This window comes from Pelobates fuscus, chromosome 2 (assembly GCF_036172605.1).
Source record: "Pelobates fuscus isolate aPelFus1 chromosome 2, aPelFus1.pri, whole genome shotgun sequence".
Taxonomy (NCBI): Eukaryota; Metazoa; Chordata; class Amphibia; order Anura; family Pelobatidae; genus Pelobates; species Pelobates fuscus.
Window position 1 is genome coordinate 2028798 of NC_086318.1, and position 23917 is coordinate 2052714.

At 49.9% G+C, this 23917-nt stretch overlaps 1 protein-coding gene across 1 annotated transcript; it reads left to right on the forward strand.

Moving 5' to 3' along the window:
* On the forward strand, window positions 1–23665 carry PPM1G (protein phosphatase, Mg2+/Mn2+ dependent 1G). The gene is made up of 10 exons (XM_063441847.1): window positions 1–170; window positions 7802–7871; window positions 13977–14062; window positions 15176–15311; window positions 15468–15925; window positions 17932–18075; window positions 18322–18556; window positions 20528–20657; window positions 21028–21130; window positions 22450–23665. Exons 1-10 carry the CDS (start codon window positions 60–62, stop codon window positions 22639–22641), a joined length of 1665 nt encoding a protein of 554 aa, XP_063297917.1. The 5' UTR covers window positions 1–59; the 3' UTR covers window positions 22642–23665.
* Window positions 23666–23917: the final 252 nt, after the last annotated feature.

A 23917-nucleotide genomic window follows, 5' to 3' on the forward strand; every position in this document is an offset into this window, starting at 1 on the left:
TTTCCGTTTCCGGTCCGCACAGAGAGCGCCGGGAGCCGTTCGATCTGCACGTGTCGGAAATGGGGGCCTACCTGTCCCAGCCCAGCACCGGCAAGACCTCCAGCGACGGCGGCCATGGAGACATCAGCTTCGGCTACTCCGCCATGCAGGGCTGGAGGGTGAGCATGGAGGTAAGTACCGCCCCCCCCACTAATCCCAGCCAGCCAACCGCCCCCCCCCCCACTAATCCCAGCCACAATCCCTCCCACTGCTCCCAGCCACAATAACTCCCACTGCTCCCAGCCACAATAACTCCCACTGCTCCCAGCCACAATCCCCCCCACTGCTCCCAGCCACAATCCCTCCCACTGCTCCCAGCCACAATCCCTCCCACTGCTCCAGCCACAATCCCTCCCACTGCTCCCAGCCACAATCCCCCCCACTGCTCCCAGCCACAATCCCCCCCACTGCTCCCAGCCACAATCCCCCCCACTGCTCCCAGCCACAATCCCTCCCACTGCTCCCAGCCACAATCCCTCCCACTGCTCCCAGCCACAATCCCCCCCACTGCTCCCAGCCACAATCCCCCCCACTGCTCCCAGCCACAATCCCCCCCACTGCTCCCAGCCACAATCCCTCCCACTGCTCCCAGCCACAATCCCCCCCACTGCTCCCAGCCACAATCCCCCCCACTGCTCCCAGCCACAATCCCCCCACTGCTCCCAGCCACAATCCCCCCCACTGCTCCCAGCCACAATCCCCCCCACTGCTCCCAGCCACAATCCCTCCCACTGCTCCCAGCCACAATCCCTCCCACTGCTCCCAGCCACAATCCCTCCCACTGCTCCCAGCCACAATCCCCCCCACTGCTCCCAGCCACAATCCCCCCCACTGCTCCCAGCCACAATCCCCCCCACTGCTCCCAGCCACAATCCCTCCCACTGCTCCCAGCCACAATCCCTCCCACTGCTCCCAGCCACAATCCCTCCCACTGCTCCCAGCCACAATCCCTCCCACTGCTCCCAGCCACAATCCCTCCCACTGCTCCCAGCCACAATCCCCCCCACTGCTCCCAGCCACAATCCCTCCCACTGCTCCCAGCCACAATCCCCCCCACTGCTCCCAGCCACAATCCCTCCCACTGCTCCCAGCCACAATCCCTCCCACTGCTCCCAGCCACAATCCCTCCCACTGCTCCCAGCCACAATCCCTCCCACTGCTCCCAGCCACAATCCCTCCCACTGCTCCCAGCCACAATCCCTCCCACTGCTCCCAGCCACAATCCCTCCCACTGCTCCCAGCCACAATCCCTCCCACTGCTCCCAGCCACAATCCCTCCCACTGCTCCCAGCCACAATCCCTCCCACTGCTCCCAGCCACAATCCCTCCCACTGCTCCCAGCCACAATCCCTCCCACTGCTCCCAGCCACAATCCCTCCCACTGCTCCCAGCCACAATCCCCCCCACTGCTCCCAGCCACAATCCCTCCCACTGCTCCCAGCCACAATCCCTCCCACTAATCCCAGCCGCAATCCCTCCCACTGCTCCCAGCCGCAATCCCTCCCACTGCTCCCAGCCTGAATCCCTCCCACTGCTCCCAGCCTGAATCCCTCCCACTGCTCCCAGCCTGAATCCCTCCCACTGCTCCCAGCCACAATCCCTCCCACTGCTCCCAGCCACAATCCCTCCCACTGCTCCCAGCCACAATCCCTCCCACTGCTCCCAGCCTGAATCCCTCCCACTGCTCCCAGCCACAATCCCTCCCACTGCTCCCAGCCACAATCCCTCCCACTGCTCCCAGCCACAATAACTCCCACTAATCCCAGCCTGAATCCCTCCCACTGCTCCCAGCCTGAATCCCTCCCACTGCTCCCAGCCACAATCCCTCCCACTGCTCCCAGCCACAATCCCTCCCACTGCTCCCAGCCACAATCCCTCCCACTGCTCCCAGCCACAATCCCTCCCACTGCTCCCAGCCACAATCCCTCCCACTGCTCCCAGCCACAATCCCTCCCACTGCTCCCAGCCACAATCCCTCCCACTGCTCCCAGCCACAATCCCCCCACTGCTCCCAGCAGCCACAATCCCCCCCACTGCTCCCAGCAGCCACAATCCCTCCCACTGCTCCCAGCCACAATCCCTCCCACTGCTCCCAGCCACAATCCCTCCCACTGCTCCCAGCCACAATCCCTCCCACTGCTCCCAGCCACAATCCCTCCCACTGCTCCCAGCCACAATCCCTCCCACTGCTCCCAGCCACAATCCCTCCCACTAATCCCAGCCACAATCCCTCCCACTAATCCCAGCCACAATCCCTCCCACTGCTCCCAGCCTGAATCCCTCCCACTGCTCCCAGCCACAATCCCTCCCACTGCTCCCAGCCACAATCCCTCCCACTGCTCCCAGCCACAATCCCTCCCACTGCTCCCAGCCACAATCCCTCCCACTGCTCCCAGCCACAATCCCTCCCACTGCTCCCAGCCACAATCCCTCCCACTGCTCCCAGCCTGAATCCCTCCCACTGCTCCCAGCCTGAATCCCTCCCACTGCTCCCAGCCTGAATCCCTCCCACTGCTCCCAGCCTGAATCCCTCCCACTGCTCCCAGCCACAATCCCTCCCACTGCTCCCAGCCACAATCCCTCCCACTGCTCCCAGCCACAATCCCTCCCACTGCTCCCAGCCACAATCCCCCCCACTGCTCCCAGCAGCCACAATCCCTCCCACTGCTCCCAGCCACAATCCCTCCCACTGCTCCCAGCCACAATCCCTCCCACTGCTCCCAGCCTGAATCCCTCCCACTGCTCCCAGCCACAATCCCTCCCACTGCTCCCAGCCACAATCCCTCCCACTGCTCCCAGCCACAATCCCTCCCACTGCTCCCAGCCACAATCCCTCCCACTGCTCCCAGCCACAATCCCTCCCACTGCTCCCAGCCACAATCCCTCCCACTGCTCCCAGCCACAATCCCTCCCACTGCTCCCAGCCACAATCCCTCCCACTGCTCCCAGCCACAATCACTCCCACTGCTCCCAGCCTGAATCCCTCCCACTGCTCCCAGCCACAATCCCTCCCACTGCTCCCAGCCACAATCCCTCCCACTGCTCCCAGCCACAATCCCTCCCACTGCTCCCAGCCACAATCCCTCCCACTGCTCCCAGCCACAATCCCTCCCACTGCTCCCAGCCACAATCCCTCCCACTGCTCCCAGCCACAATCCCTCCCACTGCTCCCAGCCACAATCCCTCCCACTGCTCCCAGCCACAATCCCTCCCACTGCTCCCAGCCACAATCCCTCCCACTGCTCCCAGCCACAATCCCTCCCACTGCTCCCAGCCACAATCCCTCCCACTGCTCCCAGCCACAATCCCTCCCACTGCTCCCAGCCACAATCCCTCCCACTGCTCCCAGCCACAATCCCTCCCACTGCTCCCAGCCACAATCCCTCCCACTGCTCCCAGCCACAATCCCTCCCACTGCTCCCAGCCACAATCCCTCCCACTGCTCCCAGCCACAATCCCTCCCACTGCTCCCAGCCACAATCCCTCCCACTGCTCCCAGCCACAATCCCTCCCACTGCTCCCAGCCACAATCCCTCCCACTGCTCCCAGCCACAATCCCTCCCACTGCTCCCAGCCACAATCCCTCCCACTGCTCCCAGCCACAATCCCTCCCACTGCTCCCAGCCACAATCCCTCCCACTGCTCCCAGCCACAATCCCTCCCACTGCTCCCAGCCACAATCCCTCCCACTGCTCCCAGCCACAATCCCTCCCACTGCTCCCAGCCACAATCCCTCCCACTGCTCCCAGCCACAATCCCTCCCACTGCTCCCAGCCACAATCCCTCCCACTGCTCCCAGCCACAATCCCTCCCACCGCTCCCAGCCACAATCCCTCCCACCGCTCCCAGCCACAATCCCTCCCACCGCTCCCAGCCACAATCCCTCCCACCGCTCCCAGCCACAATCCCTCCCACCGCTCCCAGCCACAATCCCTCCCACCGCTCCCAGCCACAATCCCTCCCACCGCTCCCAGCCACAATCCCTCCCACCGCTCCCAGCCACAATCCCTCCCACCGCTCCCAGCCACAATCCCTCCCACCGCTCCCAGCCACAATCCCTCCCACCGCTCCCAGCCACAATCCCTCCCACCGCTCCCAGCCACAATCCCTCCCACCGCTCCCAGCCACAATCCCTCCCACCGCTCCCAGCCACAATCCCTCCCACCGCTCCCAGCCACAATCCCCCCCACCGCTCCCAGCCACAATCCCTCCCACCGCTCCCAGCCACAATCCCTCCCACCGCTCCCAGCCGGAATCCCTCCCACCGCTCCCAGGCAGCCGGAATCCCTCCCACCGCTCCCAGGCAGCCGGAATCCCTCCCACCGCTCCCAGGCAGCCGGAATCCCTCCCACCGCTCCCAGGCAGCCGGAATCCCTCCCACCGCTCCCAGGCAGCCGGAATCCCTCCCACCGCTCCCAGGCAGCCGGAATCCCTCCCACCGCTCCCAGGCAGCCGGAATCCCTCCCACCGCTCCCAGGCAGCCGGAATCCCTCCCACCGCTCCCAGGCAGCCGGAATCCCTCCCACCGCTCCCAGGCAGCCGGAATCCCTCCCACCGCTCCCAGGCAGCCGGAATCCCTCCCACCGCTCCCAGGCAGCCGGAATCCCTCCCACCGCTCCCAGGCAGCCGGAATCCCTCCCACCGCTCCCAGGCAGCCGGAATCCCTCCCACCGCTCCCAGGCAGCCGGAATCCCTCCCACCGCTCCCAGGCAGCCGGAATCCCTCCCACCGCTCCCAGGCAGCCGGAATCCCTCCCACCGCTCCCAGGCAGCCGGAATCCCTCCCACCGCTCCCAGGCAGCCGGAATCCCTCCCACCGCTCCCAGGCAGCCGGAATCCCTCCCACCGCTCCCAGGCAGCCGGAATCCCTCCCACCGCTCCCAGGCAGCCGGAATCCCTCCCACCGCTCCCAGCCAGCCGGAATCCCTCCCACCGCTCCCAGCCAGCCGGAATCCCTCCCGGCCAGCCTCCGTCCCGCTGCTCCTAATCCCACCCCTCACTGCCGGAATGCCTCCCTCCCCTCACTGCCGTACAGCCTTCCTCCCTCCCCTTTACAGCCGGACAGCCTCCCTCCCTCCCCTTTACAGCCGGACAGCCTCCCTCCCCTTTACAGCCTCCCTCCCTCCCTCCCCTTTACAGCCTCCCTCCCTCCCTCCCCTTTACAGCCTCCCTTCCTCCCTCCCCTTTACAGCCTCCCTCCCTCCCCTTTACAGCCTCCCTCCCTCCCTCCCTCCCTCCCCTTTACAGCCTCCCTCCCTCCCTCCCTCCCTCCCCTTTACAGCCTCCCTCCCTCCCTCCCTCCCCTTTACAGCCTCCCTCCCTCCCTCCCCTTTACAGCCTCCCTCCCTCCCTCCCTCCCCTTTACAGCCTCCCTCCCTCCCTCCCTCCCCTTTACAGCCTCCCTCCCTCCCTCCCTCCCCTTTACAGCCTCCCTCCCTCCCTCCCCTTTACAGCCTCCCTCCCTCCCTCCCCTTTACAGCCTCCCTCCCTCCCTCCCCTTTACAGCCTCCCTCCCTCCCCTTTACAGCCTCCCTCCCTCCCCTTTACAGCCTCCCTCCCCTTTACAGCCTCCCTCCCTCCCTCCCCTTTACAGCCTCCCTCCCTCCCCTTTACAGCCTCCCTCCCTCCCTCCCCTTTACAGCCTCCCTCCCTCCCTCCCCTTTACAGCCTCCCTCCCTCCCTCCCCTTTACAGCCGGACAGCCTCCCTCCCTTCCTCCCCTTTACAGCCGGACAGCCTCCCTCCCTCCCCTTTACAGCCGGACAGCCTCCCTCCCTTCCTCCCCTTTACAGCCGGACAGCCTCCCTCCCTTCCTCCACCGTTGCAGCCGGACAGCCACCCTCCCTCCCTCCCCTTTACAGCCGGACAGCCTCCCTCCCTCCCTCCCCTTTACAGCCGGACAGCCTCCCTCCCTCCCTCCCCTTTACAGCCGGACAGCCTCCCTCCCTCCCCTTTACAGCCGGACAGCCTCCCTCCCTCCCCTTTACAGCCGGACAGCCTCCCTCCCTCCCTCCCCTTTACAGCCGGACAGCCTCCCTCCCTCCCTCCCCTTTACAGCCGGACAGCCTCCCTCCCTTCCTCCCCTTTACAGCCGGACAGCCTCCCTCCCTTCCTCCCCTTTACAGCCGGACAGCCTCCCTCCCTTCCTCCCCTTTACAGCCGGACAGCCTCCCTCCCTTCCTCCCCTTTACAGCCGGACAGCCTCCCTCCCTTCCTCCCCTTTACAGCCGGACAGCCTCCCTCCCTTCCTCCCCTTTACAGCCGGACAGCCTCCCTCCCTTCCTCCCCTTTACAGCCGGACAGCCTCCCTCCCTTCCTCCCCTTTACAGCCGGACAGCCTCCCTCCCTTCCTCCCCTTTACAGCCGGACAGCCTCCCTCCCTTCCTCCCCTTTACAGCCGGACAGCCTCCCTCCCTTCCTCCCCTTTACAGCCGGACAGCCTCCCTCCCTTCCTCCCCTTTACAGCCGGACAGCCTCCCTCCCTTCCTCCCCTTTACAGCCGGACAGCCTCCCTCCCTTCCTCCCCTTTACAGCCGGACAGCCTCCCTCCCTTCCTCCCATTTACAGCCGGACAGCCTCCCTCCCTTCCTCCCATTTACAGCCGGACAGCCTCCCTCCCTTCCTCCCATTTACAGCCGGACAGCCTCCCTCCCCTTTACAGCCGGACAGCCTCCCTCCCTCCCTCCCCTTTACAGCCGGACAGCCTCCCTCCCTCCCTCCCCTTTACAGCCGGACAGCCTCCCTCCCTCCCTCCCCTTTACAGCCGGACAGCCTCCCTCCCTCCCTCCCCTTTACAGCCGGACAGCCTCCCTCCCTCCCTCCCCTTTACAGCCGGACAGCCTCCCTCCCTCCCTCCCTCCCCTTTACAGCCGGACAGCCTCCCTCCCTCCCTCCCCTTTACAGCCGGACAGCCTCCCTCCCTCCCTCCCCTTTACAGCCGGACAGCCTCCCTCCCTCCCTCCCCTTTACAGCCGGGCAGCCTCCCTCCCTCCCTCCCCTTTACAGCCGGGCAGCCTCCCTCCCTCCCTCCCCTTTACAGCCGGGCAGCCTCCCTCCCTCCCTCCCCTTTACAGCCGGGCAGCCTCCCTCCCTCCCTCCCCTTTACAGCCGGACAGCCTCCCTCCCTTCCTCCCATTTACAGCCGGACAGCCTCCCTCCCTTCCTCCCATTTACAGCCGGACAGCCTCCCTCCCTTCCTCCCATTTACAGCCGGACAGCCTCCCTCCCTCCCCTTTACAGCCGTACAGCCTCCCTCCCTCCCTCCCCTTTACAGCCGTACAGCCTCCCTCCCTTCCTCCCCTTTACAGCCGTACAGCCTCCCTCCCTTCCTCCCCTTTACAGCCGGACAGCCTCCCTCCCTCCCCTTTACAGCCGGACAGCCTCCCTCCCTTCCCTTTACAGCCGGACAGCCTCCCTCCCTTCCTCCCATTTACAGCCGGACAGCCTCCCTCCCTTCCTCCCATTTACAGCCGGACAGCCTCCCTCCCTCCCTCCACCGTTACAGCCGGACAGCATGTCTCCCACTACTCCCAGCCGGACTCCCACCCTCCCGCGGCTTGCAGCCAGACGGCTTCCCACAGATAAAACATATCTGCTGCATTTGCAGGCAGTAACTCTCCCTCCCCGTATCACACGTGGCCCGTAATTTTTTAATAGAGCAATGTGCTGTAAAACAAATACTTTTAGTGGATTAAAATGGTTCTAAAACCTCCATGGCTCAGCTTCTTTTCTCTTCCTCCTAATTCTACGGTTCTTTCTTTACAGGATGCTCATAACTGTATCCCGAAGCTGGACTGTGAGACGGCCATGTTCTCTGTGTATGACGGCCATGGAGGTAAGGATTGTTGATACCCTGAGAATGTTTGCTGATAATCAATCTTCACATTCTGTATTGTCACGGTCAGCGTGATGGTGCAGAATTCTGTAATATTTTTTTATTAATGAGAAGCATATGATTGCCGTACATCCTTCTGCATCAGAAGGACTGGGTTGGGACAGAGATCATAATCATTGATGATCTCCACGAGGGAGCAGGGACTGTCCAATGGCTCGAATACAGGTAAGTTTAATTCACTTTTTCACATAAGAGAGGCACAATAATGTAAAACGTAAGATACATCATTTTAAAAATATATCTGTTTTCTGAGATATGGTGGCAGTACGTATGGATTGTGCTTCCTAATTGGTATAAGCATCTGCAAGATAAATGATTAAAGGACCACTCTAGTGCCAGGAAAACATACTCGTTTTCCTGGCACTAGAGTACCCTGAGGGTGCCCCCACCCTCAGGGACCCCCTCCCGCCGGGCTCTGGAGAGAGGAAGGGGTTAAACTTACCTCTTTTTCCAGCGCCGGGCGGGGAGCTTTCCTCCTCCTCTCCATCTTGATCGCGACGTCATCGGCTGAATGCGCATGCGCGGCAGGAGCCGCGCTCGCATTCAGCCGGTCGCATAGGAAAGCATTTACAATGCTTTCCTATGGACGCTTGCGTGCTCTCACTGTGATTTTCACAGTGAGAAGCACGCAAGCGCCTCTAGCGGCTGTCAGTGAGACAGCCACTAGAGGATTTGGAGGCTGGATTAACCCTCATTATAAACATAGCAGTTTCTCTGAAACTGCTATGTTTATAAAAAAAAGGGTTAATCCTAGAGGTACCTGGCACCCAGACCACTTCATTAAGCTGAAGTGGTCTGGGTGCCTAGAGTGGTCCTTTAAGAAAAGTCCCTCCCCTTTACCCTGGGGTTTATAAATATGACCAAGGTGCTGCAATTTCTTGGGTAAAATGAAGCAGAGAATATGCAATCATTCCTATCTTTGAATTCTTATAGAGAATCAATGTATCGGCTGCTCTGCCTGAGATGTTACACAGAGACCAAAGAGAAGCATCCGGTTACTTCTAATGTCTGGCGGGGGGGGGGGGGTACCATTCGATGGACTGGAGTACCATTCGATGGAGTCACTTAACATTCCCAGTTTGCATTTGGGAACCAGTGTATATATCTGAATGTATCTTGCCTGGCTTTTAACTAGCACCTTCTTGCATTCACTGGTTTCTTGATCTAGTTAAAGGGGGCACCGCTTCCTCTTTTCAAATCTGCCCAATCCATAATTTTCCGAACATCTGATTTCTCTATTTACCGAAACCGTGTTCCTGTTGGATTCAAAGGGTTTGAGATATGGTTCTGTGAACCACGAAGTTCGTTGGATTCCTCAGGAATCTCCTGGTTATCAATCTCTGATCATTCATTTAAACTGGTTATGAATTTAAATGAATTGGTTCCTCTCCTGAGGTTCAGAATTCCCTCATCCCTATTGCGGCCCCTCAAGAAGTTTTCTGAAAATACACCATTATAAGTGGATTTAAGAGATTTCATAGCTTTTCAAACACTCCCATAACAGCATATTTTAGGGAACGAGGCATTCCCTACTTGGGAGTTTGGCTACTTATTGCTAATCGGGACGGTTTACGTATGTTCGGGTAGCTAGCAGAGCGCTACAACAACATGGACTGAGACTATAATGTATTTTCTTCTACTCCAGGAGACAGGTTGTTTTGTGGTTCGTGTTAACCTTAAAACGTTACCTCTGCATCTACTGCACTCGGAAACGTCCAGTTACTAATAAAGTGAAAATTCCTCCATAAGAACAGGAAATGAGATTGCTGGGATGTCTGACATCTTCAATTCCTGCGGTCAACTGTGCAAAATCTGGATTTGGCCGATACGGTGGAAAATGATCTCCTCTGGGTGGAAGTGTGGAAATCTTGGATTTCTGTCTCCTAGAAACTCTTCGAAAAAGCAGATCGGCTAAAATGGTGGACAACGTCATATAAAAAAAAATTTGACAAGTCTGTCCTATCAGCCTATAGAAGGAGTAATTTTCACCACATAATGCATCTAACACAGGGTGGGTCACTCGTCTAAATTCTCTAATGTGCCAGTGTTCTTGGTCCTAAGAAAAATAGTCCACTCATTTGAGAGCTCTTAAGGCAGTTCTTCACTCCCTTCACAGATTCAGATCTTGGTTGTTTAAGAGACCTATTACAATCCGGTCAGACAACGACACTGTTTCCCTCATGTCAACAGACAGGGTGGTGCCAGAGGCAAGGTCTGTTTCAGCTATGTAACAAAACAGTGTACTGGACTCACAATTTCTGGGAGGTTCTCTCTCCATTCCATGATATGTCGACAATGTCATCAACTACAACCTCAGCAAAAGAAATGGGGATCAAAAGTAATGGTTTATAGATCCGATCAGGTTCACGTTCTACGGAGAGATTTGGAGTGCCCGGTTAGACCTGGCAAAGAGGGAGAACATGAAGATTCTCGGGTTTGCCTCTCTGTACAGGACAGTTCGCGTTGAATAGTAGGTATATCTATGTAAGGGTATTTCACCGGGCTTACATTTTGTCTCCTAGAGACTTCTTCCATGAGGTGAACGGACAGAGCAGTGGTTCTGCCAATCTTTCCGTACTTGCCAAACACGAGCCAGTTTTCGGCCTTGGTGGAGATGAATTTCAAGTTTGGAGAAGGGATTGGTCTTTGTATTTACCAGTTAGAAGTTTCTTTAAAGCAATAGGCTTCTTAGGCCACCCAGGAAGTTCTGTTTCCCTCCTGGGATCTTTCTTCAGTCTTTCAGGTCCCCTTTTACTTTGGAGGTGGTTCCTTTTAATGTGCTAAAGCTTAACCAGCATTCTTAGTGGCAATTCCTCTACCAAGAAAGTAAGCGAGCTTCAGGATATATCCTCTTCAGTGGAATTTCTTATATTCCATCAGGGTGAAAGTTGTATCTTTTAGAGCCGTTAAACTGCTCCGCCTTCTATAATTGTGCCACCTCCCGTCTTGAATATACTAGATAGCATATTCAAATGGCATTTCAGATGTACCTATCAATATAAGCTGAATTCAGAAGATCAGATCACCGGTTACTTCTAAAAAAGTTTTAAGGGGAATGAAGCTTCTCGTAATTCTATTTCTCGTTATTTAGAGTCAATTATATCTCTGCAGCTCAGAGTAGTTCATTATAATGTTATATTATCTGTTGGCTTTATGGCCCTCATTATTTTTATAACGTTTTCATGTCCGGTTCAAGGGACACTCTGGTGACCAGAACTACAGCTTATTGTATTTGTTCTGGTGAGTATAATCATTTCCCTTCTTGCAGAAAAACTGTCTTTTCAGAAAAAATGCAGTGTTTACATTATAGCCTAGGGATACCTCCACTGACCACTTCTCAGATGGCAACTAGAGGTGCTTCCTGGGCCAGTGCTGCACAGTGTGACTGACATTCAGTGTCTCCACCATCTGCATGGAGACCCTGAACATTCCTTATAGAGATTGATTGATTCAATGTAATCTCTATGAGGAGATGCTGATTGGCCAGGGCTGTGTTTGGCTTATGCTGACTCTGCACCTGCTCTGCCTTCTTGCTAGCCTCAGCCAATCATATGATGAAGCATTGTGATTGGATCAGACCACCACTTCTGATGTTGCCAGAAGCAGCTGCATACTTGAATACAAGTAAGATTTTTCTATATTTAGTGAGGCAAGGAGGAGCCAGGGGATCAAGATGGTGGTATGTGGGGATGTTTATGGGATGATAATATTAAACAGTTGAGAATTGCCCACTATTTCAATTCTCTTAGATCTTAGAGATCGTTATCATGTAAGTGAAATGTATTCCATACCAATAAAATCACAATTTGTTATAAAAATAGATATAATTTATTGTGACAAATAAAATATTAGGCAACATGCATGATAATCAGTGAATATTTAGTATAACATAAGTATGCAATACAATGTTAAAACAATCCAATGGCTAACAGCATCAACTGATTTATGAGGGTACTTCACAGACACAGAAAGCTAAACTTCCAGCGAAAAGCCATAAAACCTTGGCTTACAGTTAGATCAACTGAGTAACCCTTTCAATGCTGGCTAGATCTTCCTAGGCATATAATATCCTATTCACATGTAATTTTCATTTAAAATAACATTCAAACCAGCTCATTAATCATTTCCTGGAACCATCCAATAAGAATAATCTACCAGATTTTTACAAAAGCCGAATTTTAATTTGCCTAAAAAGAGATCTTATCTTATTTTAGAGCAAATCAATACACCTGGATAAAAACAGCGGTATGCTAACACGTGATAATATCACATTAATATATAATTATTGTTAATTCCACCTGCAGAATGGAATGTTTATAACTATATATTCTTTAGTTAACTAAGATTTCTAAATATTGAAATCTGACCGTGATTTATCCAGTCATATATCATGCTATTAGATTTTAATTAATTTAGATTAAATAAAACCAGCATAGTTACCAGTTATGTAGATGCTCTCATCAGATGAGTAGGTCTAGTCCCAGGAACTTGAATGCGAGTATGATTGGTTGTATGGAGGTGTGTAAGTAATAGAGAAAAGTGATGTTGGTTAGAAAGTAATAGTAAAATTCTAAGTGTCAAGGAGTGTTTCTTGAGTTGTGTCCAAAAGAGTTTGAGTGTTAGTTCCAGAGTGTCTTAAATATCTGTCCTGGATCTCTCTGAATGTCCGAATCTGAAAGCCCAAACTAACCCTCTCTTCCCTTTGTCCTAACTTTTTAAAGGGCCAGACTCTCTGTACGTCCAATAGGATACTCAAGGTGTGGTCAACCTGCAAATCGCAATTTAGATATTTGGTCCATAGAGGGCGCAATTGCCTAATTAAACTTTCCTATCCAGGAAAGAGTTAACTTTTCCTGATGACGATTTTGACGTCATTTGGCTTATCTAAAATGACTACCATAACTTACATTTACTGTCAGTTCAAAGCGTTTCTTTGGATTTTCTCCAGACAGCGCGTCGACAATTCCTGTTGTAATTTCTAAAATTGTCAGTTCTAAACTAAATTTCACCCCTTACTTACAATGGGACCTTGTAAAATGATCACTTAGTCTTATCTGTCACTAGTGTTTGTGTTTAAAATTATTTCTATTCCATTAACATTTAAACAGAGCATTCCATCCCCCTGCTTCATTGCTTATCACTTGGCTTGTTTACATAATGCATTCCTTAGCTCAGGCTAGTGGCTAGTTACAGAAAGGAAATACATTTTGTGTCTCTCTTGCCTGAAATCCAAAATGGAGTCCGCTGTGTTCTGAGTGACTCTGGCAATATACACTTTTAAAGGGACACTATAGTCACCTGAACAACTTTAGCTTAATGAAGCAGTTTTGGTGTATAGAACATGCCCCTGCAGCCTCACTGCTCAATCCTCTGCCATTTAGGAGTTAAATCCCTTTGTTTATGAACCCTAGTCACACCTCCCTGCATGTGACTTGCACAGCCTTCCATAAACACTTCCTGTAAAGAGAGCCCTATTTAGGCTTTCTTTATTGCAAGTTCTGTTTAATTAAGATTTTCTTATCCCCTGCTATGTTAATAGCTTGCTAGACCCTGCAAGAGCCTCCTGTATGTGATTAAAGTTCAATTTAAAGATTGAGATACAACTATTTAAGGTAAATTACATCTGTTTGAAAGTGAAACCAGTTTTTATTTCATGCAGGCTCTGTCAATCATAGCCAGGGGAGGTGTGGCTAGGGCTGCATAAACAGAAACAGTGATTTAACTCCTAAATGACAGTGAATTGAGCAGTGAAATTGCAGGGGAATGATCTATACACTAAAACTGCTTTATTTAGCTAAAGTCATTTAGGTGACTATAGTGTTCCTTTAATTCCTATCTTAGCACAAAATGTCTGCCGATATAAATATCCTGACCGGTATTAACACTATAGGGTCAGGAAAAGATGTTTGTGTTCCTGACCCTACAGTGTTTTTTTTTTTGTTTGTTTTTTAAAGATCAAGATTTGATGGCATAGTTCAGGTTATGCCACCCACTCTAGGTGTTGTGCCCGTCCCAGTTATTGAATATCTAATCTAACCTTTACAGGGGAAGAGGTGGCATTGTACTGTGCCAAATACCTCCCAGAAATCATCAAAGAGCAGAAAGCCTACAAGGAAGGAAAACTCCAAAAGGTAAGAATTCTCATTCATTTCACTTGGATTTCCATATGTTAGTCGGAGTAGAATGCTGGTGATTAAAGGGAGGATATCAGAATTTAGTACAAAATCATTTTAAATGGTCATTTCAATATGTTATTCTCTTAGAGGACAATGTCCTTTCCCTCCAATCAGCTGTTCCACCGGGCCGCAGCCCACACTGCATTGTGATCAGCTTGTTAAAATGTCCCATAACAGATGTAATAAGGGCCCATTGACTCAATCTGTCAAAATTCGAAGTTTAAAAAATGAATTGGGCACGTCTGTAATTTGCTCCCTTAACTTCACACATTTTTAAAGGGGGCTATTTGTACATTTGTTTCTGCAGAAGAGTACGTGACATTTAAAGCATTTGTCACTTTTTGGGATCTTTGTATATTTTGCAAAAACCACCAAGGGTGACATCACCCCCGCTTGTGGTCCAGCGGTGCGACCATGGTGAGTTGTACTTACCTGATGCTGTTTTCAGTTAGTGCTGTACTCTGGTGCATGCGCAAGACTGCACCAGTGACGTCTGGAGGATATTTTCTAGATTAAATCACGTCATGAACCAGACAGTGAATGTGGACAATGTCAGAGCTCGATGGTTTATCACTGTTTTTATTTATTGATTTTACCATAAAATAAAGTGAAATTTCACCACAGTCTGAGCATTTTGTAAATGTTTTATCTATTATGAAAAGCTCCAAATAGCCTCAGATTGGGCTAATTGAAGACCGTTTGGTAGGCCCTCCTATGTTTTGTCAAATCAGAGTGATTTCCTTGGCATTCTGTGATGGCAGGCAGTGTAGCCATCTGTGTGGAACCAGCAGGCTTATGGTATGATTTAAATAGACTTATTTAGAATTGTGAATTGAAAGCATAATTCAGATGAGCTGCCCTGTTATACTGATCATTTCATTTGCTTCACCGTTGCCAGTCTCATGCAACAAGATGGTGTTTTTGTCAGTTGGAAGAGTCCTTTGTGGGGCAATCACATGCATCACGGCTGGAAAAAAGCAGGGGAATGAGCTGACAGACGGGCATATTGTTCTTAAAGCTTGACTGTGATTTAGCGTGACGTATTGGGTTCTCGTGTTTTGTCCACAGGCCTTGGAGGATGCTTTTCTTGCCATAGATGACAGACTTATCCAAGAAGATGTAATTAAAGAGCTGTCTCAGATGGCAGGCCGTCCCATAAACGACCATGAGGGTGAGAAGGATAAAGTTGCAGATGAGGATGATGGTAAGTGCCCAGTTTAGATTTTGAGGCTCAATGACTGGATATGCTGCAAGAATTTGTTTAGCTCCACCGTTTGTTGTAGATTAAGTTGGTTTTTTTTTCCCACTAATTTTTATGAGCATATAACCATTTTGTAATTCTCTTTGTATCTTTTCACAGTGGACAATGAGGAAGCTGCCCTTTTACATGAAGAAGCCACTATGACCATTGAAGAACTATTAACTCGCTATGGGCAGAATTGTGGCAAGGGCCCACGGAATAAGATGAGCCCACCATCTGCTGATAAAGACCCAGAAGATAAGCCAAAAGAGGCCGTCATGAATGGCGATCTGGGGTTAGAGCTTTCTGGGGATCCTCAGGAAACAAATGGAAAGAAGGAAGCAGAGGCAGCAACCTCTCCTGGGATCTCCTCCTCCTCTGCAAGTTGTGGTGGGAGCCGTGATAGTACTCAGCGAAGCTCTTCTCGTGCAAAGGTTGAGTCTTTAGATGAAGCTGTTTCATCTTCCACCGGGGAGGCCGGGCCTTCCTGCTCCTCCAAGTGCAAGCGACAGAGTGCAGCCAAGTCCCAGATCTTTGAAGACAGCGAATCCGAAGCAGAGGAAGAAGAGGATAGTGAGGTGGGTGTAGATCTTGATTCATTTATATAAGACATAGTAGGAGCTACTTTCTCTTATTGTAATGCCTCGAGTAGACAAAACTTGGTGATAGTTGGAGCTACTAACCTCGAGTTCTATCAATTTCCCCAGTTACTGCTAGTGGCACCTTTGGGGAATAAGGCATTATCTCGCTCATTACAAAACAATAGCTATGGAGTGTCTCGGAGGATAGATACTCTATAGGTTCTCAGCACTGACCTGAGCGAAAAATGAAGGATAATGTGGGATATATATAGCATCCTGCCATTTTATATCCACGCTATAAGGGTCTTCGTGTTATAACTAGAGATCTGGGCATCTGCTTTGCCCACATTCCACTAATTGTCCAGGAATTTTGTTTAATCTGTGGTTGACACTCAGTGCTGACTTCTTACAAATATTTCTCTGCATTATTGTAATAGACCTATATTCAAAAAAATGATTATTGAAGGGTGGATGACTTGTGCTGGGTAAAGCTATAGATAAGAAGCATGGAGATTCAGTTGGCTGTGCTGGGTAGTACTTTGTATTGATTGCAGGTTGGGCTTGGTACTGAATGGGATTAGGGGGCTGGTTGGGCTTGCTTGTGGGGAATGGTAGGTTGGGCTTGCTTGTGGGGAATGGTAGGTTGGGCTTGCTTGTGGGGAATGGTAGGTTGGGCTTGCTTGTGGGGAATGGTAGGTTGGGCTTGCTTGTGGGGAATGGTAGGTTGGGCTTGCTTGTGGGGAGTGGTAGGTTGGGCTTGCTTGTGGGGAATGGTAGGTTGGGCTTGCTTGTGGGGAATGGTAGGTTGGGCTTGCTTGTGGGGCATGGTAGGTTGGGCTTGCTTGTGGGGCATCGTTGGTTGGGCTTGCTTGTGGGGCATCGTTGGTTGGGCTTGCTTGTGGGGCATCGTTGGTTGGGCTTGCTTGTGGGGCATCGTTGGTTGGGCTTGCTTGTGGGGCATCGTTGGTTGGGCTTGCTTGTGGGGCATCGTTGGTTGGGCTTGCTTGTGGGGCATCGTTGGTTGGGCTTGCTTGTGGGGCATCGTTGGTTGGGCTTGCTTGTGGGGCATCGTTGGTTGGGCTTGCTTGTGGGGCATCGTTGGTTGGGCTTGCTTGTGGGGCATCGTTGGTTGGGCTTGCTTGTGGGGCATCGTTGGTTGGGCTTGCTTGTGGGGCATCGTTGGTTGGGCTTGCTTGTGGGGCATCGTTGGTTGGGCTTGCTTGTGGGGCATCGTTGGTTGGGCTTGCTTGTGGGGCATCGTTGGTTGGGCTTGCTTGTGGGGCATCGTTGGTTGGGCTTGCTTGTGGGGCATCGTTGGTTGGGCTTGCTTGTGGGGCATCGTTGGTTGGGCTTGCTTGTGGGGCATCGTTGGTTGGGCTTGCTTGTGGGGCATCGTTGGTTGGGCTTGCTTGTGGGGCATCGTTGGTTGGGCTTGCTTGTGGGGCATCGTTGGTTGGGCTTGCTTGTGGGGCATCGTTGGTTGGGCTTGCTTGTGGGGCATCGTTGGTTGGGCTTGCTTGTGGGGCATCGTTGGTTGGGCTTGCTTGTGGGGCATCGTTGGTTGGGCTTGCTTGTGGGGCATCGTTGGTTGGGCTTGCTTGTGGGGCATCGTTGGTTGGGCTTGCTTGTGGGGCATCGTTGGTTGGGCTTGCTTGTGGGGCATCGTTGGTTGGGCTTGCTTGTGGGGCATCGTTGGTTGGGCTTGCTTGTGGGGCATCGTTGGTTGGGCTTGCTTGTGGGGCATCGTTGGTTGGGCTTGCTTGTGGGGCATCGTTGGTTGGGCTTGCTTGTGGGGCATCATTGGTTGGGCTTGCTTGTGGGGCATCGTTGGTTGGGCTTGGTAGTGAATGTATTGAGGGTTGCGGGGTGTTTGGTAGTGAAACAATTGCAGTGCACTGTGCAGGTTAGTGCTTTTTATTCTAATTTTAAAGGGGGGAATTGAATTGTGTTGCTGTGGTGTGGGATAAGCTGACGATTGTGTGGGTCCACTGATGTGTCCCCAGGAAGGCAGTGATGAGGAGGAGGAGGAAGAGGATTATAGCAGTGACGAAGCTGAAAATGAAGACGAGGACAGTGAAGATCTAGAAGATGAGGAGGAGGAGGAAGAGGAAGAGATGATGCTCCCTGGCATGGAAGGGAAGGAAGAGGTAAGTCTTAAGTAGATTTCTGGGTAGGCCAAGGCATTTCTGTGCACTGTATATTTCTACTGACCAAATACATAGGACCCGCTTTCCTGTCTGCACAGTGGTGTGTCTTTCTCTGCAGAAGCTGGGGCCTGTTTCCTGTTAGCATGCTCCATGTTGGTCTTGTCATAATGAATGGGGATTGGTAAACGGGGGTCGTTGGTGACCTACTATGAAAGTTTATTCTACTATTATGTGGTCTCCCCTCAGCCTGGATCTGACAGTGGAACCACAGCCGTGGTAGCTCTCATTCGAGGAACCCAGCTAATTGTGGCCAATGCTGGTGACTCTCGCTGTGTTGTATCAGAGAATGGAAAGGCCGTGGATATGTCCTATGATCACAAACCAGAAGATGAATTGGAACTGGCTCGGATCAAGAATGCTGGGGGCAAAGTGACCATGGATGGACGGGTGAATGGTGGGCTGAACCTGTCTCGTGCAATTGGTGAGATGGCACATGTGGTTAATTTACCGTTTTACGTCATCTGTCCCTTGAAAAATTGCTTTCTAGCTCTATACACCTGTATAATCGATATATGGTTTAGGGTGTGGTGGGTTTAGATGCTTGCATTCCATGTAGTCATTAGCTCTTTGGTGAGAGGCTGGATAAGGAGGGGAACTTGTATTTTTAAAACTGAAGAAAACTGGTTACCACACGTGAGCCCTGTCAGGGGATCCTCCATGCTGACAGTCTCCGAGCAGCATAGATGGGCTTTGATGAGCATTAGAGATAAGGACACTCAGCACTATCTCCAGTGCACTTTACTCTGTAAACACTGCCTTTTGTGAGAAGCTATATTTGCAGTTTACCTCTAGGTGCCCTCAGCCAACCAATGCTTCTTTCTATGCTACCAGTTAAAGATGCAGAAGTGACTGCAGTGACATCTGATAAAACATAAGTGCTTCTTTTTGCTCCTATGCCATAATGGAGGAGTGATATCAGCAGTAGAGTATCAGAGGTTATGGTGCTTGAAGAGTTTAAGACCTTTCAGGAAGTGACTGTAGTGATGTATGGTAGGGATCGGCCGATTATCGGTTTTACCGATATAATCGGCCGATATTCGGTATTTTCGGCGGTATCGGCCAATAGAGATACCGATATTGCCGATAATACCTCCCAGGACCGACAGGCTCATTACAAGCCTGGCGGTCCTGGGGGGGGCGGGTAGCAAGCGTTTACTCACCCCGCGACACGCTGGCCGCGAGACTTGAACTGGGGAGCTGCAGGGAGGTGAGTAAACGCTTGCTGCCCCCCCCCCACAGCTCAGCCAATGCCACTGGACCACCAGGGATTGCTATATCCCCCCTCCCTGGCCAGGCAACAAGCAGGGAGGGGGGACAACAAAAAATAAATAATAATGATTAAATATAAAAAAATAATATAATTGAATATATAAAAAAAACAACATTTTTATAAAAAGTTACCCCTCACACACACACACACTCCATTATTATACACATACACTACACAAACACACTGTATATAATGCAGTGTTTGTATAGTGTGTTTGTATAGTGTGTGTGTGTGTGTATATATAATGCAGTGTGTGTGTTTGTATAGTGTGTGTGTGTATATAATGCAGTGTGTTTGTATAGTGTGTGTATATAATGCAGTGTGTGTGTGTGACACACACTGCATTATATACACACTGCATTATATACACACACACTATACAAACACACTGCATTATATACATACACACTGCATTATATACATACACACTGCATTATATACATACACACTGCATTATATACATACACACTGCATTATATACATACACACTATACAAACACACTGCATTATATACACACACACTATACAAACACACTGCATTATATACACACACACTATACATACTGCATTATATACATACACACTGCATTATATACATACACACTGCATTATATACATACACACTGCATTATATACATACACACTGCATTATATACATACACACTGCATTATATACATACACACTGCATTATATACATACACACTGCATTATATACATACACACTGCATTATATACACACACACTGCATTATATACATACACACTGCATTATATACACACACACTGCATTATATACACACACACTGCATTATATACACACACACTGCATTATATACACACACACTGCATTATATACACACACACTGCATTATATACACACACACTGCATTATATACATAAACACAAACAGCTCCCCTGTCAAAACACACTGCATCCACTACACGTGGCATGTATATTTTGTGCATTTACCTTTAGAAATAGTTTTTATTTTCCAAAATGGTAAATGTACAGAATATCGGCAAATTACATCGGCTATCGGCCTGAAAGTTCACAGAATATCGGTATCTGCTCTAAAAATCAATATCGGTCGATCCCTAATGTATGGTGCTGCCTTGTCTGCAGGTGATCACTTCTACAAGAGGAACAAGAATCTCCCGCCTGAGGAGCAGATGATCTCTGCACTGCCTGATATCAAAGTCCTGACTCTGAATGAGGAACACAACTTCATGGTGATCGCTTGTGATGGCATTTGGTGAGTCTGACGCTCTTAACGCATCACATACGCCGACCAGAAGCAGTTCCGTTTTAACCCCTTTCTAATAAAGTTTTATCAGACCCACTTATTGGGCCATTATGTAGTCCTGAAGTAGGGATCATATGGTCACGATTTCCAGTCGATCCTTGCGGGAGCCTTTTAACCCCTTGTCCCACACAGTGTTAATTATGCCAACTAAAACAATTTAGATGATTAAAATACAACTAAGACCGCTTTTTAGTCAAAAGACTGATTTAAACTTTATTGAATTTGCCACCAAATTAGACACTGGTCCCACATGCGATTCTGCAATCGGTGTAGCCTGAAATCTTGTCTATGATCTCTTCTCATGTTTGTTTTGTTCCAGGAATGTGATGAGCAGCCAGGAGGTTGTGGATTTTGTTCACGATAGAATAATTCTGCAGGAAAAGTCCGCTAAACCTGTCTTATTGTCTGCTATAGTGGAGGAGGTAAGTTTTACCTGCATTCTGAAAGTCTTTATATACTTCTGTTGGGTTTTAAAACGTGAAGTCCTGGCTGCTAGCCAGCCACTGCAGGCTATAGGAATGACTTTCTACTTGCCAGGGCTAAAGATTCTCCCAAATGGCTAGTAGAAATGTAAGCCCTGCTGGTGTCATTAGTTTTGTGTAGAAAGCTCGGCCAGTTTGTGTAGGGTGAGGTAACTTTGTAGTACTCCTCAAGGTGTGTCCTCTCTACATGAACAGTACCTGTGCTAGGTAATGCATTGTATTCGAGGATTACAGTGAACGGATATTGCAATGCATGCTGGGACAAGTTCAGACTTGGTGTGTTAGACTCTGAGGGTACTATGGTCTCCTGATAGAAAGTTAATTTTAATATGAGGTAGGAGTTATATCTGTAGGAGCAGCTTAGTGTGTTAGACTCTGAGGGTACTATGATCTCCTGATAGAAAGTTAATTTTAATATGAGGTAGGAGTTATATCTGTAGGAGCAGCTTAGTGTGTTGGACTCTGAGGGTACTATGGTCTCCTGATAGAAAGTTAATTTTAATATGAGGTAGGAGTTATATCTGTAGGAGCAGCTTAGTGTGTTAGACTCTGAGGGTACTATGGTCTCCTGATAGAAAGTTAATTTTAATATGAGGTAGGAGTTATATCTGTAGGAGCAGCTTAGTGTGTTAGACTCTGAGGGTACTATGGTCTCCTGATAGAAAGTTAATTTTAATATGAGGTAGGAGTTATATCTGTAGGAGCAGCTTAGTGTGTTAGACTCTGAGGGTACTATGATCTCCTGATAGAAAGTTAATTTTAATATGAGGTAGGAGTTATATCTGTAGGAGCAGCTTAGTGTGTTAGACTCTGAGGGTACTATGGTCTCCTGATAGAAAGTTAATTTTAATATGAGGTGGGAGTTATATCTGTAGGAGCAGCTTAGTGTGTTAGACTCTGAGGGTACTATGATCTCCTGATAGAAAGTTAATTTTAATGAGGTAGGAGTTATATCTGTAGGAGCAGCTTAGTGTGTTAGACTCTGAGGGTACTATGGTCTCCTGACAGAAAGTTAATTTTAATATGAGGTAGGAGTTAGATCTGTAGGAGCAGCAGTCATTTATTTATTTTATACCAGGAAGGATACATTGAGATTTCTCTCCTTTTTAGGTTTAAGGTTTGTCTTTCATTTTAATGTCCAAGAAATTAATTCACTACAATAAAATATTGTATTTCCATAGAGCTTGTGTAAATGGTAGTTATCATGCATTATTGGTAAATGTCTCCTGATCTATTGTCCTTCTTGTTTCTACTGGCAGCTTCTGGACCAGTGTTTGGCCCCCGATACATCCGGAGATGGTACAGGATGTGATAACATGACCTGTATCATAGTTCGCTTTCGGCCGTCATCAATCGCTGCCCTGGAAACTAGCAAGAGGAAACTGGATGAGGGGGAGATGTCTGCAAAGTCAAACTGCAGCGACAGCAATAAGAAAGCAAAGCGAGATTAGCAGGCAGGGCCCTGCACTTATCAGACTTTAACCTCCAGTACTCCAGACTTAGCGTTTGGCTCTGGCCGTGTCTGTGGGGACACATGGACAAGCTCTGGCTCCTCGGAGCAGCTTTTGGTTTTCTCTTGCAGGGTTGGAACGTACGCTTTGAGGGGACATGGGTCATTATTAGTCTGTATCATTTTGTAATCATTCCACAAGTGGGTCCTTCATGAATGAATGTACTGACCGGATGGATTTTAATATATAGATATTTTTTTTTATATATATATATAAGAAGTGATGTAGCCTGGCCATTCCTATACTCTCCTTTCGTTTGCCAATGAAATGTCCCAGAGTGTAAAATAGCGCTTGGACCTCCTAAATTTGATCACAATCTGCACTATTTGATTCTGGTACCACTAATGGGCATGTCGATCTATATTTTGTCCCGCGCCCTAATAACTGCCACTGACCGTTATTGTTATCGGAGTTTCCTGGTAAAGTAACTGCCTTCTGGTTTTCCATTAGTCATACGTTTCTGGGGGAGAAGATGGAGCTGACTGGCAAAGGGTGGCATCAATTATAGAAGGTTAGCAAGCAGCTCTACCTCTTCCTGATCAAAGTGCTAATAGGCAGAGGGTGAATGCCGGCAGTACTGACTTGGCCTCCGGTGTTAGAGTGGCTGTAGAAAAGGACACCTGGTTGGCTTCACTAAGTGAGGAAAATAATGGCTTATTCATGAAGAGGTTTCTGTCACTAAAGTGGCTCTCATGTCCTGATAACGCTGCAGGGTAGCTGTCGCCTGTATTAGAGTAAGACAACCACGGAGGTCCACAAAATAACTAGTGTAGCCCGATAGACCTGTTTCATCAAATATTGGATTGAAATGTCTTTCTGAAGTTTTTTTAATTTTCTTTCTTCCTGTGATTATTTAAATATTTTCTGGTTATTTACGTGTCCTGAAGCCATGAATCAATGTCCTTTTCAGAAGTTGTATTTTTTTTTTTCTGACTAAAAGACCAGGGAAAGCCGCTCTGATTTAGTTTTGTTTGCTTTGTCTTGATGTTCTGCTGTTGAGGATTGGGTTGTTGGTTGGCTTAGAATAGATAACAGAAATGCCTTTGCACTGTAGGAATGGAGGGGTCAGCTGTCCCACCCAGTCTCTAACCTGTCTATCATCGTGGTATTCTACGGCTGCAATAAAGCCAATCTAGACACGATTGTCATTTGACCACATGCAGAGAATTCTTGGTAGACTGATTTAGGGGTTCTAGTAATGGATTTCATTAAAATA